This window comes from Panthera pardus, unplaced genomic scaffold, assembly GCF_024362965.1.
Source record: "Panthera pardus isolate Hobbes unplaced genomic scaffold, ASM2436296v1 HiC_scaffold_4, whole genome shotgun sequence".
NCBI lineage: Eukaryota > Metazoa > Chordata > Mammalia > Carnivora > Felidae > Panthera > Panthera pardus.
Window position 1 is genome coordinate 12546944 of NW_026526969.1, and position 19979 is coordinate 12566922.

The 19979-nt window shown below is 62.8% G+C and overlaps 1 protein-coding gene across 1 annotated transcript in view; it reads left to right on the plus strand.

Moving 5' to 3' along the window:
* RADIL (Rap associating with DIL domain) overlaps positions 1 to 19979 on the plus strand; it is a 126701-nt gene that overhangs the window by 101952 nt on the left and 4770 nt on the right. Inside the window, 9 exon segments of the mRNA XM_053894244.1 lie at positions 164 to 396; positions 2048 to 2686; positions 4736 to 4773; positions 10718 to 10878; positions 15140 to 15252; positions 16285 to 16314; positions 16316 to 16378; positions 16381 to 16531; positions 17073 to 17245. Of these exon segments, the coding sequence (XP_053750219.1) occupies positions 164 to 396; positions 2048 to 2686; positions 4736 to 4773; positions 10718 to 10878; positions 15140 to 15252; positions 16285 to 16314; positions 16316 to 16378; positions 16381 to 16531; positions 17073 to 17245 (1601 nt within the window).

Sequence of the window (19979 nt, forward strand, 5' to 3'; positions counted from 1 at the left end):
GCCTCGGGGAGCCTCGGAGGTGCCCCGGCCCCATGAGTCTCGCGGTCTCCTCTGTAGCAGTTGACAAAACAGCGACTGACCAGCGTTAGAAGGGGACCCAGGACGTCTGATTGCAGAAGGGCCCGGAGGCTCTGTTTACCTAACCGTGTTGCTTCCGTTTCAGGGATAAATGCCCAAGCCCGGAGGCTGCAGCGGAGCCGCGCCAAGGGGACCCCGGCCCTGGCTTCGGGCGCCGCCCAGAGCCCCCCCACATCCCGGCTGCGCCGCACCGTCAGCGAGACCAGCCTGAGCTCGGCCACCGCCCAGGGCGCCGAGGACCGTGGCCCGGACGCCATGCGCTACTCCCTGTACGAGTCGCCCCACCTGCTGCTTCTGCAGGGCTACAGCCAGCAGCATGTGAGCCGCCCCCCGCAGCCCCGCCGCCCTGAGCTGACCGAGCGCCCGCCGGGCGTCGTCGCGGCGGACGGCCTCCTCGCCGTTAGCTGCGTCAGCTGGGAGCTCCTGCGGCTCCGGGCGCTCGGGTGCTGAGGAGGCTGGAGAAACGGGGTGGCGGGGACCACCACGCAGGGCCGTCCTGGATTCTGGGGGAAGTGGAGGCTTCCTCTGTGCTGTGTTTCCAGAGCATTCTATGTCCGGGCTCCAGGAGGAAGCTGTGGGGGAGAGGGCTCACCCGGTGCCGGGCCTCTCGGTACTGCTTGTCTGCCCCCTTCCGTGTGTGTCTCGGCCGTGCCCTGCCGTGCCTTTGGGGTCCCCGACACGGGTTTGCCCACCTGTCCAGACGACGGTGGCTGCTTGGCCAATAGCTGCTGTGGCAGACAGCCTCGACTGTACCGCGAGAAGCTTTCCCCGAGCAGGCAGGGAGATGAGCTACCTGTCCCCGGCCCGCATGTCCCACCGCTTCTGTGGGAGCCCTCGGTCGGAGGGGTGTGGCCCTCCGAGGTTCCTCGTCCCCACTCCGCACCGTAGGCTCTCCCTTCCTGCTCTCTGGCTCATGCCGATTTGCCCGGCTCCATCCCGGTGCCCGCCGTGCAGCGGTGGGGCTGGCGGCGCTCAGGTCTTAGCGACCCCAAACCGGGCCTCGCGCTGTGCCAGCAATAGGAATTGACGAGAGGCCAGACGAGGGTTCCGGGTGAGGCTTTCCCGGGGCGTGTGCTCCAGCACGAGGGCGGCAGCTCAGAGGAAGGAGTCCTCTGCTGATTCTGCACCTAGAGGTCGGGGAAGAGTTTCCTCGAGAAACAGGTGGGGAGAGAGGGTGGCGGGGAAGCTTTAGAGGCCAGGGTTTTCTTGGCACCCGTGTACTTCGCGGTCGTGCCTTTGTGCACGCTGTATGTTAAGTCTCCGTCCCGCCTGTGATTTTCAGCTTGTGAACGAGGGGAAGGTAAGTTGGGGGCACGCCTGGTGGGCCCCGCGCACACGCAGGCCAGCGTCGGGGGCCCATCGTGGCACACACCAGCACGGGCCGGATGTCGTGAGCGCCTTGGGGCGCCGGCCCCTCCTTGAGGTTGGTGTCCTCCGTTCTGCACTCCTGTAAGGCACGTTGCTGTAGGAGACACGGACTCCTACGCTTTCTCTTGGGGAGTTTTTCTTACGGTAGCGTCGCATCAGGTTCCAGGAGAGGCTACAGTCCTGTCCCTGTTCTGTCTCGTGAGAAGTCGTGGGCCTTCGCGAAGCCGGGGCCGCAGAGGAGGGTGCTGGCGCACAGCTCGGCACAGGTCACGCCGGGGCCCGGCGGCACGTGGCTGTGCCTCTAAGCCAGTGTCAGTGCCCAGCTCGGCCCCGTCGGGCCTCTGGCGTCTCGCAGCTGGAGTCCTCCCGGGGTGTCCGGTGTGCCCTGGAGGCTGCCCCGGGAAGCCCTCCTCCCGCGGGGACCGTGGGTGCCCAGTGGGGGGCGGGCGGGTGGCAGGCAGCAGGTTAGGAAGGGCTCCGGGGCAGGGGGGCCCAGGATGGCGAGCTGGCCACCTGGAGCCGGGCCACCTTTTCGTTTCTTCCCCCTAGGGGTTTGCCCGAGGTGGTGTCCCGCCCTTGAAGTCTTGCATTTGCGTTTCAGGACAGCCTGGTGTACCTGCTCAACCGGGAGCAGCACACGGTGGGCCAGAGGACCCCTTCCAGCAAGCCCAGCGTCAGCCTCTCGGCCCCGGACATCCTGCCCTTGCACTGCACCATCCGCAGGCACCGGCCTCCGGGCCCAGAGAGGCCAGGGAACAGGCTGGTCCTGGAGCCCGTCCCCGGGGCGCCCGTGTCCGTCAACTTCTCGGAGGTGGGGGGCCGGGCCGTGGTGCTGCGCCACGGGGACCTGCTCTCCCTCGGCCTCTACTACCTGCTGCTGTTCAAGGACCCGGCGCAAGCCCAGCCCCTGCCCGCCCAGGCCCTGGCCCGGCTGCGGGCTGGGCCGCGAAGCTGCAGGATGTGCGGGGCCGCGCTCCGGGCCCGGGGCACCCCCCGCTCCGGCTCCACGCGCGCCGCCTTCCCCCGGCCGAGGCCGCTGCACCTGGAGTTCGAGCCCGAGGTGGAGGACGCGCTGCTGCAGAGGATCATGACGCTGGTCGAGCCTGGCGGGGACGGCCACAAGCTGGCCCCCGCCTTCCTCCTCTGCCTCTGCGTCCAGCACTCGGCTACCCGCCTGGAGCCCGGCTCATTTGGGCCGCTCCTGCTCAAGATGGCCAAGGCAATCCGAGAGACGGTCTGGGTCAGTCACGGGGCTGCCGTTTGCTGGGGGTGGGTGGGGGGGGGGTGGGCCGTTGGCTGGGGGCGGAGCTCGGTGTGGGCTGTGGGTGCCTGGGGGATGTCACGAGTCCCTCCTCTGACCGAAGGCCAGCTTTACTGCCTGTCCACACCTAGGGAGCCCGGAGCATCCCACTGTGGCATTTTGTCCTTGGGGCAGGCGGGGGGGGGGGGGGGGAGGCGGGGGCTGGCCACGGCATCGTGCCCTCTGGTCCCACGTCCGTCCCCCAGGCCCAGCCCAGCCGTGACGTGCCCCTGAGCCCTGGATGCCCATTAGGCCTGAGTGACCTGTGCTGTTTGCCTGGGGCAGTTCGGGCCTCGGCCAGCCCTCGGCTATGGAGCCCTTGTCAGCTCAGGGCTGGGGGCCCGGGGCGGGTCGACTCTTGGACACCGAAAAGCTTGACTCCCTTAGGGTCTCGAGACCACCCACCTTTGGGCAGAGGTGTGGGGCCAGCCTGTGCCCCGTCAGAGGCTGGTTCACATCCCTGGGCTCTGCCCGCCGCCTGCCAGTGGCTCCCCTGCCCTCACGGAGGCGGCTCCGGGTACTGCCAGGTATCCCTGCAGGGCCAGGGCAAGCGCTGCTGCGGGTGGCCTGGGTCCAGAACTCAGGGCCCCTCACCTCTTCCTGCCCCTCCAGGACCCAAAGCCTGACCGGTAGTTACACACGGTCTCCCAAAGAGACGCCCGTATATCTTGGCCCAGCTCACTCTGGCTCTGCAGAAACTGGATGGATATTTCAGATTAAAATGCACGTTTAAAATAATTGAAACCTTTTAAAAGCAAAAGCCAACATGGGCTGTCACCTCCCAAGGTTTGTACAAGTAATCCCTGTGCATTGTGGCTATCCGAGGCCACCTCTGACGGTTCCCACGTGGATTGATGTTGGTATGGCCCTGGTGTGGTCGCTTCCCTCCGTGCGGTCAAGTGCACGGTCAAGTGCGGTCCGTGCGGGCCAGATGAAGTCCACGAGGTACATCAGCCTGAGCACACTAGGGCCTGTGGTGACCGGGGGCCTGAGGCTCAGGGGTTGTGAGTTTCTACACAGCTCGCTGTCCTGTCCTAAGCCTGCTCTGGGCCAGACGCTAGTAAGTCAGACGCTACGACGCGGGAGCCGTACCCCACGCCCCGCTGAGGAAACCGAGGCCAGGAGGGTGTGACTTGGCTTGTGATGGAGCATAGAGGCGGCCGGGGAGCCGTCTGCCAGCCTGAGCCCGAGTGCCGCCCGTGGCTGTCGGAGGTGCTCCTGGGATTAGCCTTGTCCCCCGCCGTACGGGCGTGGAAGCCGAGGCTCGTGGAGGTGAACTACCTTATCCAGGGTCGGGGGCTCACGAGGGAGTCAGAATCCGGGCTACACCCTGCCTGCTTCCCCCGTCTGTCCACACACCTCAGCCCTGGTCTGGCGAGAGCCCCGTACGTTTTCGTCGTTCATTTGTCTGTCGGCAGCAAGAGCCGTCTGTCTTCCGCCACTAGAGGTGGGCGAGCACGTCTTAGAACGAGTGGATCTCTGCTCTGTCAGATGACCGCTTGCTACTAAAGCAAGAATAACTTCTCAGTTAAAAGTGATGGAGGATGTTGGCTAACCCGTGTCCCCGTCGGGACGTTTAAATGCGTCTGTGAACACTCCATACAGCCATCCACCTGTTGCCGTGGCCGACGTCGAAAAGCGCATGTGTTAAGCTGGACGGTACGAGTGCGCATAGAATCTTCATTCTGGCGTCTGTAAGATGCCTGAGCTGCTTTACTGATTCTGAAAGGGCCGCTTGTTAAGTCAGCTAGATGGTTGTAAATGATCTCTGTTATAGGAAGCACGCAGGTCATATTCGGCAATGGAACGAAGAGAGGTCACATCACATGGAAAACTGGCCTTTCCGGCACAGCTTCGAGTAAACAGTCCGCACAGTAGTGCCGTGTTTTTACGCGGACGGCGTGCTGGGCGTTTAGTGGCGTCCTCGCTGAGCACGTCCTGGGCTGTCCTGTCTTTTCTCATGCTTGATTTTTTTGTCTCTGATTGTAGGAGAAAACCAAAGAACTGGCGGAGAAGCAGGCGCACCTGTAAGTATGGCCCAGCCGTTGCACCTGTCCCTTAGGGAGCTAGTTCCCCAGCAGACTTGCACCTCCCTGTGGAGCCTGGGGGGCCCCTGACGTCTGCGGGGTCAGCTGTGTGCTGCCGTCCGACTGTCCTTCTGCCTCAGAGTGGCTGTTTCCATTTCTGCGCTCACCACCCCAGGAAGCACTGTATTCGGGGAGTTTCTCCAGAGCACCTGTAAGACCGAGGGGGCGAGGTCCCCTCTGCAGCCTTGTCGTGCCCTCACTTCCCCGATGACTGTGCCAAAGCGAACCTGCCGCCTCAGGAAGTTGTACAACCCTGATTTTGAGCGAAGGCGGCACGTTTCTGTTCTCCCACGTCTGTTTTCCCAGAGAGCGCTGTTTATGTTCACAGCACTGCTGGGACTTGGGAAGCTATTTGGCATTAACAGCGAAGACGTGTATACGCTGCGACCCAATAGTCCCGCTCCCGAGCTGGCACCACGGAGGGCAGGAGGTGTGCTCTCAAGGCCTTGTTTGTAAGTGACCAGGTGGGCAGAGGGCCGTGCGTTTGTACGGCGGACGCTTGGCGACGGTGAGAGTGAACGCACTATGTGCTCCGTGCGTGTGTCGGAATCTGAAACCCGTGTGGAGCAGACAGGGCACCCGCACGTAAAGTCCGCAGCGAAGCCGTCCGGCCAAGGAACGGACACATGTGGTAACACCCCAAAGGAGAGCCACGTTGAGGGGGCTGGTCACTGCCCGTCGTCAGGGAAGGGCACACGGGACCTTAAGTCACACGTTGGTTCACTCCCGTTGATGCCTCTGCTATAAAGACCATCTGTCAAGCGTGCCGTTGGCGGTACATGTCTGCTCAGGCGTCCTCCGTGGTCCGCGGAAGGGAAAGGAGCGGTCGTCACCGCCCCCCTTCGAAGGGAGGGATGCAAGCCTGGGTCAGGAGCAGCATAGGTCTGGAGTGGCCCAGCGGTCCCACCCGAGCCGGAAGTTGAGCACAGGGTTCCTGGCGCTCGTCGGCGCGCGCTCTCTGGCTCCCGTTGACATCGGGAAGCTGGAGCGACTTCTGCGGAAGTGTTTGCTGATGAGCGATGTGCCTCTGAGGCGTGAGGCTGCACGGGGAGGCCCGGCCCTGCCGCCCAGCTCACCGGGGCAGCGCTCAGCATGGCCCGGGCCCCACGGGGGAGTCCGGCATCAGAGGGTGGTGGCTGGCTCACCCGCGCCGGAGGGAACAGCACGGGCCTAGTGTACTAGGCGGCCTGTATCGCGTAGGTTTCCCATGTGAGGGGCTGGCCTTGGGGGCCCGGTGACAGGTGTGGCGGCCTCACCCCCAGCCCCTTGCTTTGCTCCGGGACAGCCGGGCTTCCGGGGCAGGGGTGGGGTGTGGAGGTGATGGAGCTGAGGTTTCAGGGGCTCATGCTGCCCCTTCCCTCCTCAGTGCCGCCTCCCACATCGGTGCCTGTGCTGTGGCACCCTGCTCACGGGGGAACCAAGGCCTTCCCCGCAGCAGCTCATGCCCGTTTTGGGTTCCAGAACTTGTGTTGTTAGGGCCAAAAAATGCCTGTGTCCATTGGCAGGGATTGCTCCTTCTCCCTCCTTTTTAAAAAATTACGAATCAGGGCACCTGGGTGGCTCAGTTGGTTGAGCGTCCGACTTCGGCTCAGGTCATGATCTCGTGGTCCGTGAGTTCAGGCCCCTCATCGGGCTCTTGTGCTGACAGCTTGGAGGCTGGAACCTGCTTCGGATTCTGTGTGTGTGTCTCTCTCTCTGCTGCTTCCCTAGTCACGCTCTGTTTCTCTGTCAAAAATAAATAAACGTTAAAAAAAATTAAAATTAGGAATCACTTCCAAAATATAGAAAAGCACAGACTGTTAACCACCGAAGAATCCATACCTGAATTTCACATTAACATTTTGCCTCACGGGTGTCAGAGCTTTGTGTGGGGTGGTTCTGTTTCAATTTCGAACGACTGTGGACTTTCACTACACGCTTTTGCTGCCCCTGTGATCAGCACGCCTTTTTTTTCGGGGAACGCACGAATGTGGGTGCTGCGTTACCAAGTTTTCTGGACCGCGGCTGAATCCCTGGGAGTAAACCCTTTGTGATGGCTGAGTTTTTAGGAGGGCGAGGTTCAGGTGGTTGATGTTTTAATGAGGGTTTTCCACCTGAATTCACAGGTCATATTAATCTGTGATTTTTTATTCGTTGCCTTTGTAATAACAGGGTTCGCAGAGACTGAACCGGGCCACCCTGTGTGTCTTCAGGTCCCTGCAGTGGTTTGTCTGAGGTGTGGACTCAGCTCTCACAGGTTTGCTCAAAGTACGAAGTACTTCCCTGTAAGAGTGTCTAGACAGCCCGGTTTTGCTGAATCCATTTCTTCGGTGATTATTGGCGTATCTAGTTTTCTGGTTCTGCTTACAATGATTTCGGTAATTTTTACTTTCGTTTTCAAAGTTATCGGAATAAAGTTGTTCGTTCTGTTCTCTTTGGAGTTTTCACGTCTCGTGTATCTGTAGTACTATCCCAGCATTTACATTGGTTGTATCTCCTTCCTCTTCCCTCCCTTCGAATTATCTTCCCAGGGATTCGTCTGTTGTCGTCTGTCTAAAAGGGCCAATTTTGTCGTTTCTGCTTACGTTTTCTTCGATTTCTATTCCGCGAAGGTCTTTATCGTTTCCTATTCTTGCATAATTTCTGTTTTAAGTTTCTCTTTGATTCGTTAATTATTCGGAACAATATTTGAATTTCTTAAATTTGTATTAACCAAAACGCTTTCGATTTTGTTGCCAAGTGATAATTTCCCCTCGATATGCTTCCCATGTGGATTAAAAAAAATTAGATCACGGGTGCCTGGCTGGCTCCGTTAGGTGGAGCATGTGACTCTTGATCCCGAGGTTGTGAATTCCAGCCCCATGTTGGACGTGGAGCCTACTTTAAAAACATTTGGATCAGAGCAGTGATTGATTTGATCCGGTTTGGTTTATTTTTATTGTGGTAAGAACACTCGACATGAGCACTACCCCTCATAAGGCGTTTCGAGGTGTCGGTTAGCCATTTCTGGTTTCTCCGTCCCCGCCCCAGCCCCTGGCAGCCGCCATTCTGCCCTCTGAGTCCATGAGTTGGACTGTTGAGAAATGTCACCCGAGCGACATCACGCAGTATTTTTCCTTCCGTGATTGGCTTATTTCGCTTAGCATAATGTCTTCAAGGTTCATCCGTGCTGTCGCATCATTGCAGGATTTCCTTTATTTTTTAAAAGCTGAATACATTTCATTGTGTCCCCTACCAGATTTTCTTTACCCCTCCCTCCCTCCCTCGGTGGACATTTCGTGTGGCTCTGTGTCGTCCTTCTCGCGCCTAGTGCTGCGCTGAGCAGTGGGGTGCGAATACCTTTTGGGGATGCTGATTTCAGTTCTTCCGGGGAAGTAGGCAGGAGCGGAACTGCAGGGTCCTCAGGCCGATTTTGAGGAGCCTCCACACTGTTCTCCACAGCGGCCGCGCCGTTCCTGGTCTGCACTCCCGCCGACAACGCAGGAGGGTTCCACACCCTCACTGACGCTTGTTACCTCTTGTCCTTCTGACCGTGGCCCTTCCAACGGGGGTGAGGTGACAGCTCATCGTGGTTTTGGTTTGCGTTTACCGGGTGGTGAGCGATGGTGAGCGCCTTTTCACGAGCCTGTCGGCCACCTCGATGTCTTTTTTGGAGACCTGTCTGTTCGAGTCTTAAACCTTTTCTTGAATCGGGTCGTGAGTTTTTTTTTACTTTCGAGTTACAGGGTTTCCTTACGTGTTTTGGAAATTAACCACTTAGCAGATGGATGGTTTACAAATCTCTCTCCCACGCTGTAGGTTGCTTTTTCACCCCGTTGGAGGTTTTCTCTGCTGTGCAGAAGCTTTTCAGTTGGACGTAGGCCCACTTGTCTATTTTTGCTTCCGGTGCCTGTGTCTTTGGAGTCCTATCTGTGAAATCGCTCCCACTCGGTGCTCACCTGAAGGGATAGGCCGGACCCGTTGCCCGGTGTTTGTGCCCCAAGCGTGTGGCCTGCGGCTGGCAGGTGCCGTGCCTTTGGGGCCACCTCGCCGGGGTTCGACACCGAAACTCCAGCTGCCAATACCTGGTGGTTTATGTTTCGGTAGAGCCCGTCCGTCCTTTAGAGTTCTGAGAAGGTGACCTCGAGAGGGGCAGTGAACGTGGAAAGCAAAATGGAATCAGGCTCTGAAGCCCCAGGTTAATCCTTTTCTAACAACCCCAAACTCTTTGCGGCTACGCGCCTGCGTGCGTATGCAAATGGGCGCGGAGCACAAACGCGGAGGAAGAGCCTGGGGAGCACGGGGAGCACGAGCGTGCGGAGCACAGACGCGGAGGAACAGCGCGAGGAGCTGTGCAGGGGCCGCGGCGGCTACAGCCGCGCGCAGTGAAAACGAGGAGACGGAAGAGAGGTCGCACCGTCGGGGGCACAAGCGGAGTTGTGTCGGAACAACAAAACCAAAACCGCAGGGAGCCCGAGGCCCCGCCGCCTGGGCCCCTGGTGGCTGCCCCAGGGGACGACGCGGCCTCGTCAGCCCGCCACCCGTAGGGCCCCCGTGGCTTTGCCCGTGAGCCTCGTTGCCCGGAGCCCGGACGCCACCCTCACGAACGCGCGCAGCTGCTCCGGCCGTGCCCCTGGGACTGCGCGTCAGCCTGCCCCGTGTCACCCCTACCCAAGCCCGAGTCACAGCTGGGCGGGGCGATTTGCCGGCGAACGGATCTCTGCTCAGCCGGCAGAAGAGTCCAGCGGGTGTGGTGGCGGCACCATCGCGACATCCTGGCTGCGGGCGCCTCGGGGGTGTCCTCACAGCGTCACAGGACAACCCGCGGAACCGCTTCCGCACAGCGGGTGGGACGACACGAGGGACCGTGCCCAGGAGGATGGCCGTCGACATCTGAAACGGGAAATTTCCCGAGCTCGGCACAGCCTCGCCCCGTCCACCCCTCAGACTCCTCAACCGGTGGTTGGGGCCGGTGCTGGGGAGCTTCCTGTCGCAGCCGGTGCCCCCAGTCACGAGGTCCTGCATCCTAGGGGCCGCGGTGGATCTGCGCTTGGCGGGAGCCCACCGGACCCCGGGGCGAGTGGCCCGGGGAAGCCTCTAGGTGCCGGCCTGGGAGAGGAGCGCCTCTGGGGCCGCCTCCGCCCCAGGCTGGCCGTCCCCCAGGCTCGTAAGGGGATCAGAGGGACGAGGAGCTTCTCGCCCCGTGCTGGTGCCCGGCGGCTTCTGTTTGGACCGCCGCAGCGACACGTGCTTGGCCCTGGCGGAAGAGGCCGTGCGACGAGCGTGAGGCGGCTCCAGGAGCCGCGGCCATCGCGGAGTCCTTTTTCTAACAATTCCCTCTGAACCTTCAAATGACACGCTCTGATGGCTGCTTTTGGATGCACGGACTTCAGGCATCGTCGGGCTATTTAACAAGGTAGTTCCCAGCTAGTCTCGCCCGTGCCCCTCCCGGAATAGAGGCGTTACCGTTCGTTCAGTTCGTCGCGTGAACTTAACACGCAGAAACTCCCGTCTCTCGTACACGAACGACACACTCGTGCTGCTCGTCCTGACAGCCGTGTGCCCCATCTCTCCCAGCACATGCGCTTGCACGCGCCCCCCCCCCCCCCCCAACACTGAGCTCCTTCATTATCTCCTCCGGAATCGGAAGATGTGAAAACGGTTTGTTGACGAGAGCCACTGGCACTGGCCGTGGGTGCCGGCGTCCTTCCTGCGAGGTGGGAGGTTTGTAGACGGGCCTCTGGCTGTCACGGGTCGGACGGCTTCTATTTGTACCTCGTCTCCCAGCGTGACGCCGGGAGGCCGACGGGTCATGGCTGCTTGGGGTGGCGTCCCCTTGAGCAGAACACCCTTCCGTGCAGAGTGTAGCGCGTTCGGCCTCCCTGGGTGGCGGCCACGAGTAACCGTTCGTCTTGTGTCTTGGCAGCCAGGAGCCCATCTCTCTGGCCGGCTTTACCGTGGCCGGCCTGGTTCCGGACCTGCAGCACATCCTCTTCTGGATGTCTAACTCGGTCGAGCTTCTGTACTTCATCCAGCAGAAGTGCCCGCTCTACATGCAGACCTGGGAGGAGGAGCTGGACGTCACAGGTACCGCCGGGGAGCGGGGCGCGCGCCCCGTCGCCTTGCCGTGCAGCCGCTAGAACAGAGGTGGCCTCGTGTCAGGGCTCCCCCCGCGAGGGGGTGACGCTGGCGGTCGGGCCAACCCGGCTCCTCGCGTCGTCCTTTCACGCACAGCGTGCTGCCTGAGGGGCGGTGGACACAGGCCTCCCGTGCGCCCCTGCGGGAAGAGGACGGTGCGTCGGCCCTGGGCCGTCCCTTACGGGTGCGCCCGTTTCGGAGAGCGGACACGCTGCCGTTGGGGGCCGCGTCTGGGACCGTGACTTGCTGGCTTTGGGGCCTCACGTGCCCGGGGAGCCCGCGTTAGGTTGTGTGAGCCACAGCCTGACGTGCTGAAAACAGAGACCGAGGGGGGCAGTCCTGGCGGGCTTCGTGAAGAAGGCGGCACGGGCCGGGCCCCGAGGCCGGGTGGGATTTCAGCGGCTGTGTGTCTGCATAGCGGGCGGCGGAACGAGTCGCAGGGCCGTCCCAGGGGCCGGACCACAGCCTCAAGTGGGGGAGCCTGGTTTCGCCCCACGCTCGCTCGCTCCTGCGTGGCAGAAACAGAGCCGCTCCCTTCCCCGTATCCCTGTCGTGGGGCTTCGGCAGCAGAAGCTGCAGGGGATCCCGGGTAGGCGTGGTTGGCAGCCGGCCTCTGGAGGCTGCACCCAGAGCCGGGAAGGAAGCCAGGCAGGCAGGCAGGCAGGCAGGCCGGGGCCTGGCCGAGGCTCCCCCGTGGGGTCGGTCTGCCAGGCCCTGCACGGTGTCCGTGTGCTCGGCTGTGTCTCCAAGGAGGTGGCCGCGGGTTCCCAGTGAGAGGGCCCCGAACCTCGCTCAGGCGGCACGGGGTCCCGCCGTGCCCCTGCTAGGAGGGGCTCCTGGCGGTGACGGTGAGAGGCCGCGGTCTGTGCGGCACAGGCTGTCCTACCCCGTGCCAGGCTGGTGTCTGGCCTCGCGAGCCAGGTGAGGAGGCCGGGCTGGCAGGTGGAGGCCGAGGGGAGGCCGAGCCAGCGGGTGTGTCTACGTGTCTTCTTGTTCGATGTGGTTTCTTAGTGTTTTCTGGTCCCCCGCTTCACAGCGTAGGGGACATTGGGAACGTTCTTGGGCTTCCGTGGGTACGCGGAGGGAAGCACCGGATCCTTCTGCGTCCCAGTGGGCGTTCGGGCCCGCTGGCCTGTGGCCTCCGACCGTCGTTGCCCTTGGGCGGATGTTGTGCCAGACGTGCACCTTGACCTCCCAGGGTGGGCTGCTCTCTGTGCACAAACCTGTGGCAGCTGCTGACCCGGCTTTTCCCCCGAACGTCAGGTGAACAGCCGCCTCTGTGTGTCCCCAAAGCCAGGGCAGTCGCTCTGCTCCAGCGGCCCGGGCCGTCCCGAGCTCAGCGCTCCCGGGACCCAGGCCCCTCTCTCCCCAGAGCCTGTTTGTCGTCCTTGGGGGCCCCAGCTTTTCCGAGCAGAGGGGCCTCCCTTCTGGACATGGCCCCGGCCAGGAACACCCGGGCCTCCGGCTCATCTGTAAGCGCCTGTGGTCCTTCTGTACTAGAGGTTAGGCGGTCGGGGTGCAGCCGGGGCGCCCTTCCTGCTCTGGCTCCAGCAGAGTCAGCCAGGAGAGCCGCCCCCTCCACGGCTCTCCGGCACAGCGTTCATGGGCGTGTCCCGCTCACGCCCCTTCTCATCTGGCCTAATCTCAGACACTGTGGTCTTTGGGCCCCACCGGGCCTACCTCCCCAGGCCAGGGACCCCGCATCGGGCTGATTTTCATGAAAAAAGCTATTTGGGGTTGACGGGGGCTCTGCTTCCTCAGCTGCCGCCTCTGCTCTCAGAGGAAGTTATTTTTGGTCCCGGGCCTGGGTGTCCCGTAGCCCAGTGGATGCTGGGACAGCAAGGACAGGGATGGCCGAGGTCCCGCCTCCACCCGCCCCTGGGACCGCTCGGGGCCGGGGGAGCCACGGCAGGATCTGAACGTCCCACAAACAGCGTCCTGTGTGGTACAGGCGCTGGAGAGCGCTGAGGAAAAAATAACATCACCAGAGGGCAAAGGCAAGGTTAGAGCCGCGTCTCGGCCTCCTGACCTGCAGCGGGAAATTTCTGTGGGAAGAATTCTGAAAACAGATGTCACGTCCTGAACGCTGGAAAATCGCCTTTTCGTTCCGCAAACAATATTTGTTGTCTGAAGCTCTTACCCAGGACGCCTCGCTCACGCAGGCACACGGAAGGTGGGCCCCTCGGGAGGGGATGTTTTGAGAGTCCTTGGGGAGCCCTTGTGGCTCTCCCTCAGCACCTACAGATTTGGGGGCGTCAGGCGTGGGCCCCGTCCCCTAAAAGGCTCATGGGGGCCTGTGCTTAGCCTGTAGTGTTTCTGCTGGTTTTCCAGTGATGTGGGAGGGACTGTGTCTCCCTGTGGCCGCCGAGTCCTGGCCTCCTCTTCCCGTCATCCCTGCTCCTGCCAGAGCCCCCACACCCACATGGGAACAGGCTCGGACAGGCTCGTAGCCTGCAGGGTGGCGCCCAGGCCCAGCTACGGTGGAAGGGTTTGGAACTGGTTTCTTGGCCTCGTTCCTACTGGCTTTGAGTGGCGGATGGTCTGCAGGTCTCGGGGGCAGCAGTGGGCAGCCTTGCGTGTTCCTCTCAGCCTGGGAGGCTGCAGTGGGTCGGGGAGCACCCGGGGACCCTCACGGTGTCTGGGTTGCCTCTCCTCTGAAGGCCAGTGAGGCCGCAGGAGCATCCAGATCCCATGGGGGTGGGTCCCACGAGACCCTACAGGCTGGGCTCTAGGGAGGACCCCTGGCAGGCGAGGCAGGCCTCTGGCTTCCCAATCCAGACGCGTTCCTGGGGCGTGAGCCCTTGGGGTGTGTTCTGTGGGTCCAGGGGCAGGAGAGCCCCGAGTCCTAGAAGTGTCTCGAACAGTGGTGCATCCAGGTGTTTTAGGGGTGGGGTCTCTGACGGACTTGTACGCCGTTTCCATTCTGTTTGTGCAGCAGTGGGCGGCCTGGGCCCCCGTGCTCCCGGGAGGGCCGCTTCAGTGCTCGGAGCGATTCTGGGCCCCATCGGGCCCAGCACCTCCCTCCCTGCTCTGAGAAGAGGTTCCTTTAACGGAAAGGCTGTAGCAGGGGCACCTGGGTGGTTCTGTCGGCTGAACATCTGACTCTCGATTTGGGCTCAGGTCACGGTCTCACGGTTTGTGGGTTTGAGCCCGGGGTTGGGCTCTGCCCTGACAGTGTAGAGCGTACTTGGGATTCTCTCTCTCCTCCCATCTCTCACTGCTTCTCCCCTGCTCGTGCTCTTTCTCAAAATACATAATAAACGTTAAAAAAAGAAGAGGCTGTAGCAGAATGAACAGTGGCCGAGGGCCACGGGTGCCCGTCTGCCCTGGACAGACCCGTCCAAGCTGCCCGGTCGCAGCTCCTGTAAAGAAGTGAGGATCTGAGGGCGGCGGAGGCAGAGGCGGGGCCTCCAGGCCCCGGGCAGCCCTGCTCGGCGCCGGTGGGACACCGGGTGTCTCCTGCATTTGGAGGCCCTTCGGGACGGTTCTGCCCTGTTGGGGTTCTCTGGTGTTGGCGTCCCTGTGGCCGATGTGGCCTCTTGACTTCACGGGAACCGCCAGAAGCAAGGAATCACCTGGTGTCCGCGGAGCCCCTCCTGCCACGCTGGGCAGGCCCCCCTGCCGGCCCCCGGGGCTCAGCTGCAGCCGCCGTCTGGGGAGGCCCACCTGCTGGGGCCGCCTGGAGCCGGGCTGCCTCCCTCCGTGGGGCTGTCCAGCAGCCGGGCCTCCGCTGCGTCTTCTCTGTGGTCTCTCGGGGATGCTGGGGGGAGAATGGGGCTCGTAGGCCGTTTGGATTTCTTTCTTCTTGGCAAAATGTCACAATTCCGTGGAGTGATGGTCTCCTTAGGAGCTTCGGCCAGGTGTTCCTTTGACCTGTGTCCGGAGTGGGAAGGGACCGCAGGCCCTTGGGTCAGAATCCGTATTGCTGGGGCCGCTGGTTCTACCAGGAAACGTGTCTGGGATCTATTTGTCAACGGGCTTCAGAATCCCTTCACGTGACGCTTCAGCACCGATGGGCTCGGAGGCTCGGTGCCCGGACCCCTCGGCCATCTGGGCCGGCGTCTCATCCCTGGGCGCCTCGGGGAGGGGTGGCAGTCGGGCCGGGGGTCAGCCGGCCGCGCGAGGCGGCTCCCCAGACCCGAGATGGGCCGGGGGCGAGCGCAGTCGGGAGGTAAGCACGCGGTGACCGTGCCACTCCGTCTCCTCGCAGGCTCCAGGGAGTCCCTGCTCTCCTGCACGCTGACGGCCAGCGAGGAGGCCATGGCGGTGCTGGAGGAGGTCATCCTGTACGCCTTCCAGCAGTGCGTGTACTACGTCTCGAAGGTACGACAAGGCCAGGGTGTGTGCCTCACGCTCCCCTGGGCGGGGAGGGCTGGGGGACCTGGGAAGGACGGAAGTGCTTTTGCCACCGTCACCCGAGGGTTTCGAGCTCCAACTGCCACCTTGGCACACCTGAGCCCAGCTTCAGGTCCTCTCCCTCCTGGCCCGCGTCCCCCTCATCCTGGGAGCCGGTGGCTGGCGCAAGCGCCCACAACGTCGGGGAGCAGGAGGGGCGGCTGCTCGGGGGACGCAGACGTCGGTGCTCGTTTGTGGCGGACCGGGAGGTGGTGTTAGCCTCCGGGTCCGGAGGAGTTGCTTACCCCCCGTCCCAGCACACAGAGCAGGGGTGCAGGGGGGAGTGGAGAGAGCAGCAGCCCCTGTGGCAGGTGGCCCCAGCGGGGGGATCCAAGGGGACTTGCCGAGACCGAGCTTTGACTTGGATTCTGTGGGGGATGCGTCGGCGGAAAGCGAGAGGGGCCGTTGGACGGGGCACTCTGGGGACAGTTTTCCCCGTTTGTTTCTGCGTGGAGACCCGACACCCGAGTCCGCCAGCTCCGTGGTCAGTTGGCGGCGGCTTGGGGCCCTGAGTGAAGGGTCTGAGCTCATGTCCTGGCCCAACAGGAGGGAGCCCCTGCCCATGTACTCACATCTGCCCCAGGGGTCCGAGCAGGGCTGCGTACCGCCCTTAAGCGGTCTGTCATCCCAGGATCCCCTTGAGGTGTGGTGGCTGCGAGGACCCCCCGCCACCCCGGCCCTTGATGAGTGTGGGCGCCCGCAGTCCTGCCCCCCCAGCGCCTTCAACCGGGACCGTGGCCGTAGCCCCCAGGCTGTTGCCCCGGGCTCAGCTCCCCGGGAGGGGGGGCTCCTGGTGCAGGGGGGTGGCGGTAGTCCTGGGCCAGCCGGCAGACCCCCCCGGCCCGTTCTGTCTGATGGATCAGGACCTGTGGGCTGTGCCAGCAGTCCTGCCAGGCTCCTGCACCTGTGTCACCTGCCCCCGGTGCCCAGACGCGCTTGGTGTTTCCCTCTTGCCCCCAGTCGCTGTACGTCTGCCTCCCGGCCCTGCTGGGAGTGCCCCCCTTTCCAGACGGAGTGCCGGGAGAGCTGGTGCTCGGCGTCCCCGCTGCCCGAAGGAGACGCGGCCGGGTGGCGTCCGTCTACCAGGCCACCCTGGATCTCCTGCGGCAGTTCCAGGTGCACCCCGAGATCGCCTCCCAGGTGCTGGCCTACCTCCTCTTCTTCTCGGGCACGCTGCTCTTCAACCAGCTCCTGGACAAGGGGTGAGGCTGGGGGGTGGGGCCCCGCAGAGGCCCTACCTGGTCCTTTTTACCCCCCAGCCCCGTGGTGGGAGCGGAGGGAGGGGGCTCAGACAAGTGACGTGGTCCGTGACCCTGCCTGCTGCCCTCCAGACCCTCCTCGCTTCTGGTGGCCCAGCTCCTTCCGGCTGGGGGCCCTGCCCCGACTCGGGGAGAGGAGAGTGGTGTGGACTTGTGGCCCTCGTGTGTCGCCCGTGTGGCTTTCCCGGGCCGGTCGGGGTCCGCAGGCGGGCTCTAGGCCTGACGGGGGCCGCGCCGTAGGGGTGGCCCTCCTCTCTGCTTTCGGGACTCGGCGGCTGTCACAACCCCTCTCTGCCCACCCCGCTTTCACGGCCCCCTCCCAGGCCCACCCCGCCCCACCCAAAGAGGGGGCCCAGAAAGCGGGCCGGTCGCCTTGGAAAACCGACAGCAGGTGCCCGAGGCCCGTTGTCAGAGGCTCGCAGGTGGAGAGGACAGGCCGTCCCTGGGAGAAGGCGGCCGGCACGGCGTCCCCTTCCCGCCCCCCTGCAGGTCCCTCTCTGAGTTGCTTCCACTGGCCCAGAGGTGTCCAGGCCTGTGCCCGCTTGCAGCAGCTCCTGGAGTGGATGAGGAGCACCGGCTGTGGGGAGGCCGGGGAACACTTCTTCCGGAAGCTTTCCTGCACGCTCAACCTGCTGGCCACTCCCCGAGCCCAGCTCATCCAGGTAGGAGGAGCGCACGAGGTGTCACTTCTGGGGTCACCAGCTCACGGACCAGGCGTGGGCCATGGATGTGGCTTCGGGGCAGTGTTTGCTTCCGTTCCACCTCTGGTCCCGCCTTGCAGGCAGGATGAGGCCCCCCCCGAGGTCTGCGTCCCCAGTCCCCCGACCCCACATGGCACGGGGGATCGGCACGGACCCCGAGACGGGGAGATCACCCCGTCCGGTGGGCCCGGGCTAACCACGCCAGTGCTTAAAAGGGCAGACAGATGGGTCAGGACTGAGCACAGGAGGTGGGCCCCGACCGCCCGGCTGGCTCTGAAGATGGACCGTGGGGCGTCGCGGCCCTCCGCAAGCTGGGGAACGGCCCTCAGCTGCGGGCCAGTGCAGAAAGGGGAACTTACGTCCTGTCGTCACAAGGACCTGAATTCGCACGACCCACACGAGCCTTGCTGAGTCCCAGGTGTGGGCCCGACGCCGGCTCGGGGTCTGAGCCCCCAGAACCGCAGAGGATGCGCGCACGGTCATTTGTGGGAAGAATGACAGGAAGCGAGTACGGCACGGTGGCCCTCCCGCGGAGCTACCGGACGGTCGTCACCGATGATCAATGAAACCAGTGTGTCCTTCCCTGCCTGCAGGACACCGCGTGTGCCGAGGGGTGATGCGAGTCTGGGGGGACGGTGGACCCTTCCCGTCTGCTGTAAAAACCGGAGCGGTTCCCCTCACACTCAAGGACGCGGCACAGAAATCTGGGTGTTGTCACTGTCGCTCTTAGTAATGGTGGCCGCGGCTGCCTTGCCGAGCACCTCCGAGGTGTGACCCGCGTAGCGCGTCGTCTCATTTCAACCTCCCGTGACCGCTGCTTCCTGCTGGCTAAGCCCCGTCCCACGGCCGGTGATGGTTCGGCAGAGACAGAATCTGCCATGGCTTGTTCCAGTGCCTTTTGAGTTACTTGATTTTTGTTCTTTTAATTCTAAAAGCGCAGCAGGAATTCACTAGAGGACAATGCAGAAAACGGGGACCTCTGCATACGGATTGCAACCTGAACCTGTGCTTTTGGCCTCCTCCCCAAATAACCACTCCACAAAAGCAAAGCGTAAGCCCACAGGGACCGAGCAGGCCCGGGGAGGAGAAACACCGCGGGGGCCGGAAAGCGGAGGCCGGGGGGTGACTGCCCGCGGAAGACGTGGAGCCTCGAGCACAGGGCCGGCGGGGACTGAAGGTCCGTGGAGCGTGCGGCTCTTGATCCTGGGGTTGTGAGTTCGAGCCTTCGGCCTGCGTATAGTAAATACTTGAAATCTTGAAAAAAATCGAGAAAATTCCTCGCAGCGAAATTCCACACAGCAGCGTGAATGCCCAGGCCCAGGCCAACGTTAAATACGAGGCTGAGCCACAGGCCCAGAGGGGCACAGGTGGTGATTCCCCGGGGTCTGGAACGCAAGAGCGGGCCAAGCGGGGCTGCAGCAGGGGACGGGCCTGCTGGGCAGGGGCCTCCTCGCGCGGCCACAGGCTCCCCGCTCTTGCCCTGCGCTGGGAACACAGGCTGTCGTGCTTCACGTCTGTGCGGTTTCTGTGTGCGCTTCGGATCTCGGCGGCCCCTTCCCGCACCGGCCAGGCCGGCCCTCCCCCCTGTGCTGGCCGAACACCTGTGCTTACTTTCTGGAACATTTAAGACAGGGTGTCATCCTGACACCAGAAGTGTCATCCTGAAAAGGAGGGCTTCTGAGGGAGGACAGAGAACCTGCTGCATGCGGGAGGCCCCGTGCTCCTTTGTCAGAGGGGGCTGACCAGACAACGCTGGCGTCAGTGACACCCAGGCAGAGGCTGGAGGGATGTGGCCACCTGTCCCCACCACGAGCCAGCCTGGCAGGACTGAGCACCCACTCGCTTCCCCGCACGAGAGCCGGATGTGGGAGGACGCAGATCCTGGGGCGACAGACTTCTCTGTAAAGGGCCAGGTGGTAGATAATGTAGCCTTTGTGGGGCACGTAAAGTCACCGTCCAGAATCCTTCTTCGTTGTTTTAAGCCCTTTAAAAAATGTGAACACCACTCTTGGCGTGCAAAATTTTTCCGGGAGAAAAAGCTTAAAAAATTCATATTCTCCGAAAGATAAGAGAGCCAAAAGGATTTTTGGAAATTCGAACCCTGAGAGTAAAGAGAAAGGGTCCAGTGGCAAGACTGGAAGACGGTCCGGGAAAGCTCCCAGACAGTAGACAGATGGTATGAAGGACAGGGGAGCGTGCTGGGTCCCTGCTGGCGGCTTCTGGGCCCGATGGCTGGCACCCTCCCGACACCGGCCCCCAGACAAGGAACAGCCCTGGGAGGGAAGTCTGGATTCTAGGACCCGGGAAAACCAGAAGGAACGGGGCCGGTGTGGGGGGATGGGGCTCCCAGCCGCGGCCCTACGTCCCCCCCCCCAAAGTAAGCCTTAGGAAAACGGTTGTCCCTCTGCCGGAGGCACTTGCCCCCCAGGCCCAGGCCTCGTTGACCTTGGCGGTAAAGTGAAGCTAGAGGGAAGCCGAGGAGAGGAGGCCAGACGGGAGGGGGAAAGAGCGGGGACGTGGCAGCCAGGGGGTCAGAGATGGCCGCGCCCACCCCCAGACCCACCTGCCCCGAGGTGCTGGCAAGCGTGGCCGATGGCTGAGCAGTTTCCGTGGCTGCACTTGCACAGAGAAGCCCAGCGCTGCCGTGTGGAGGACCGTGGGCCAGAGGAGCCCGAGAAATCCCCGGAAGGATAAA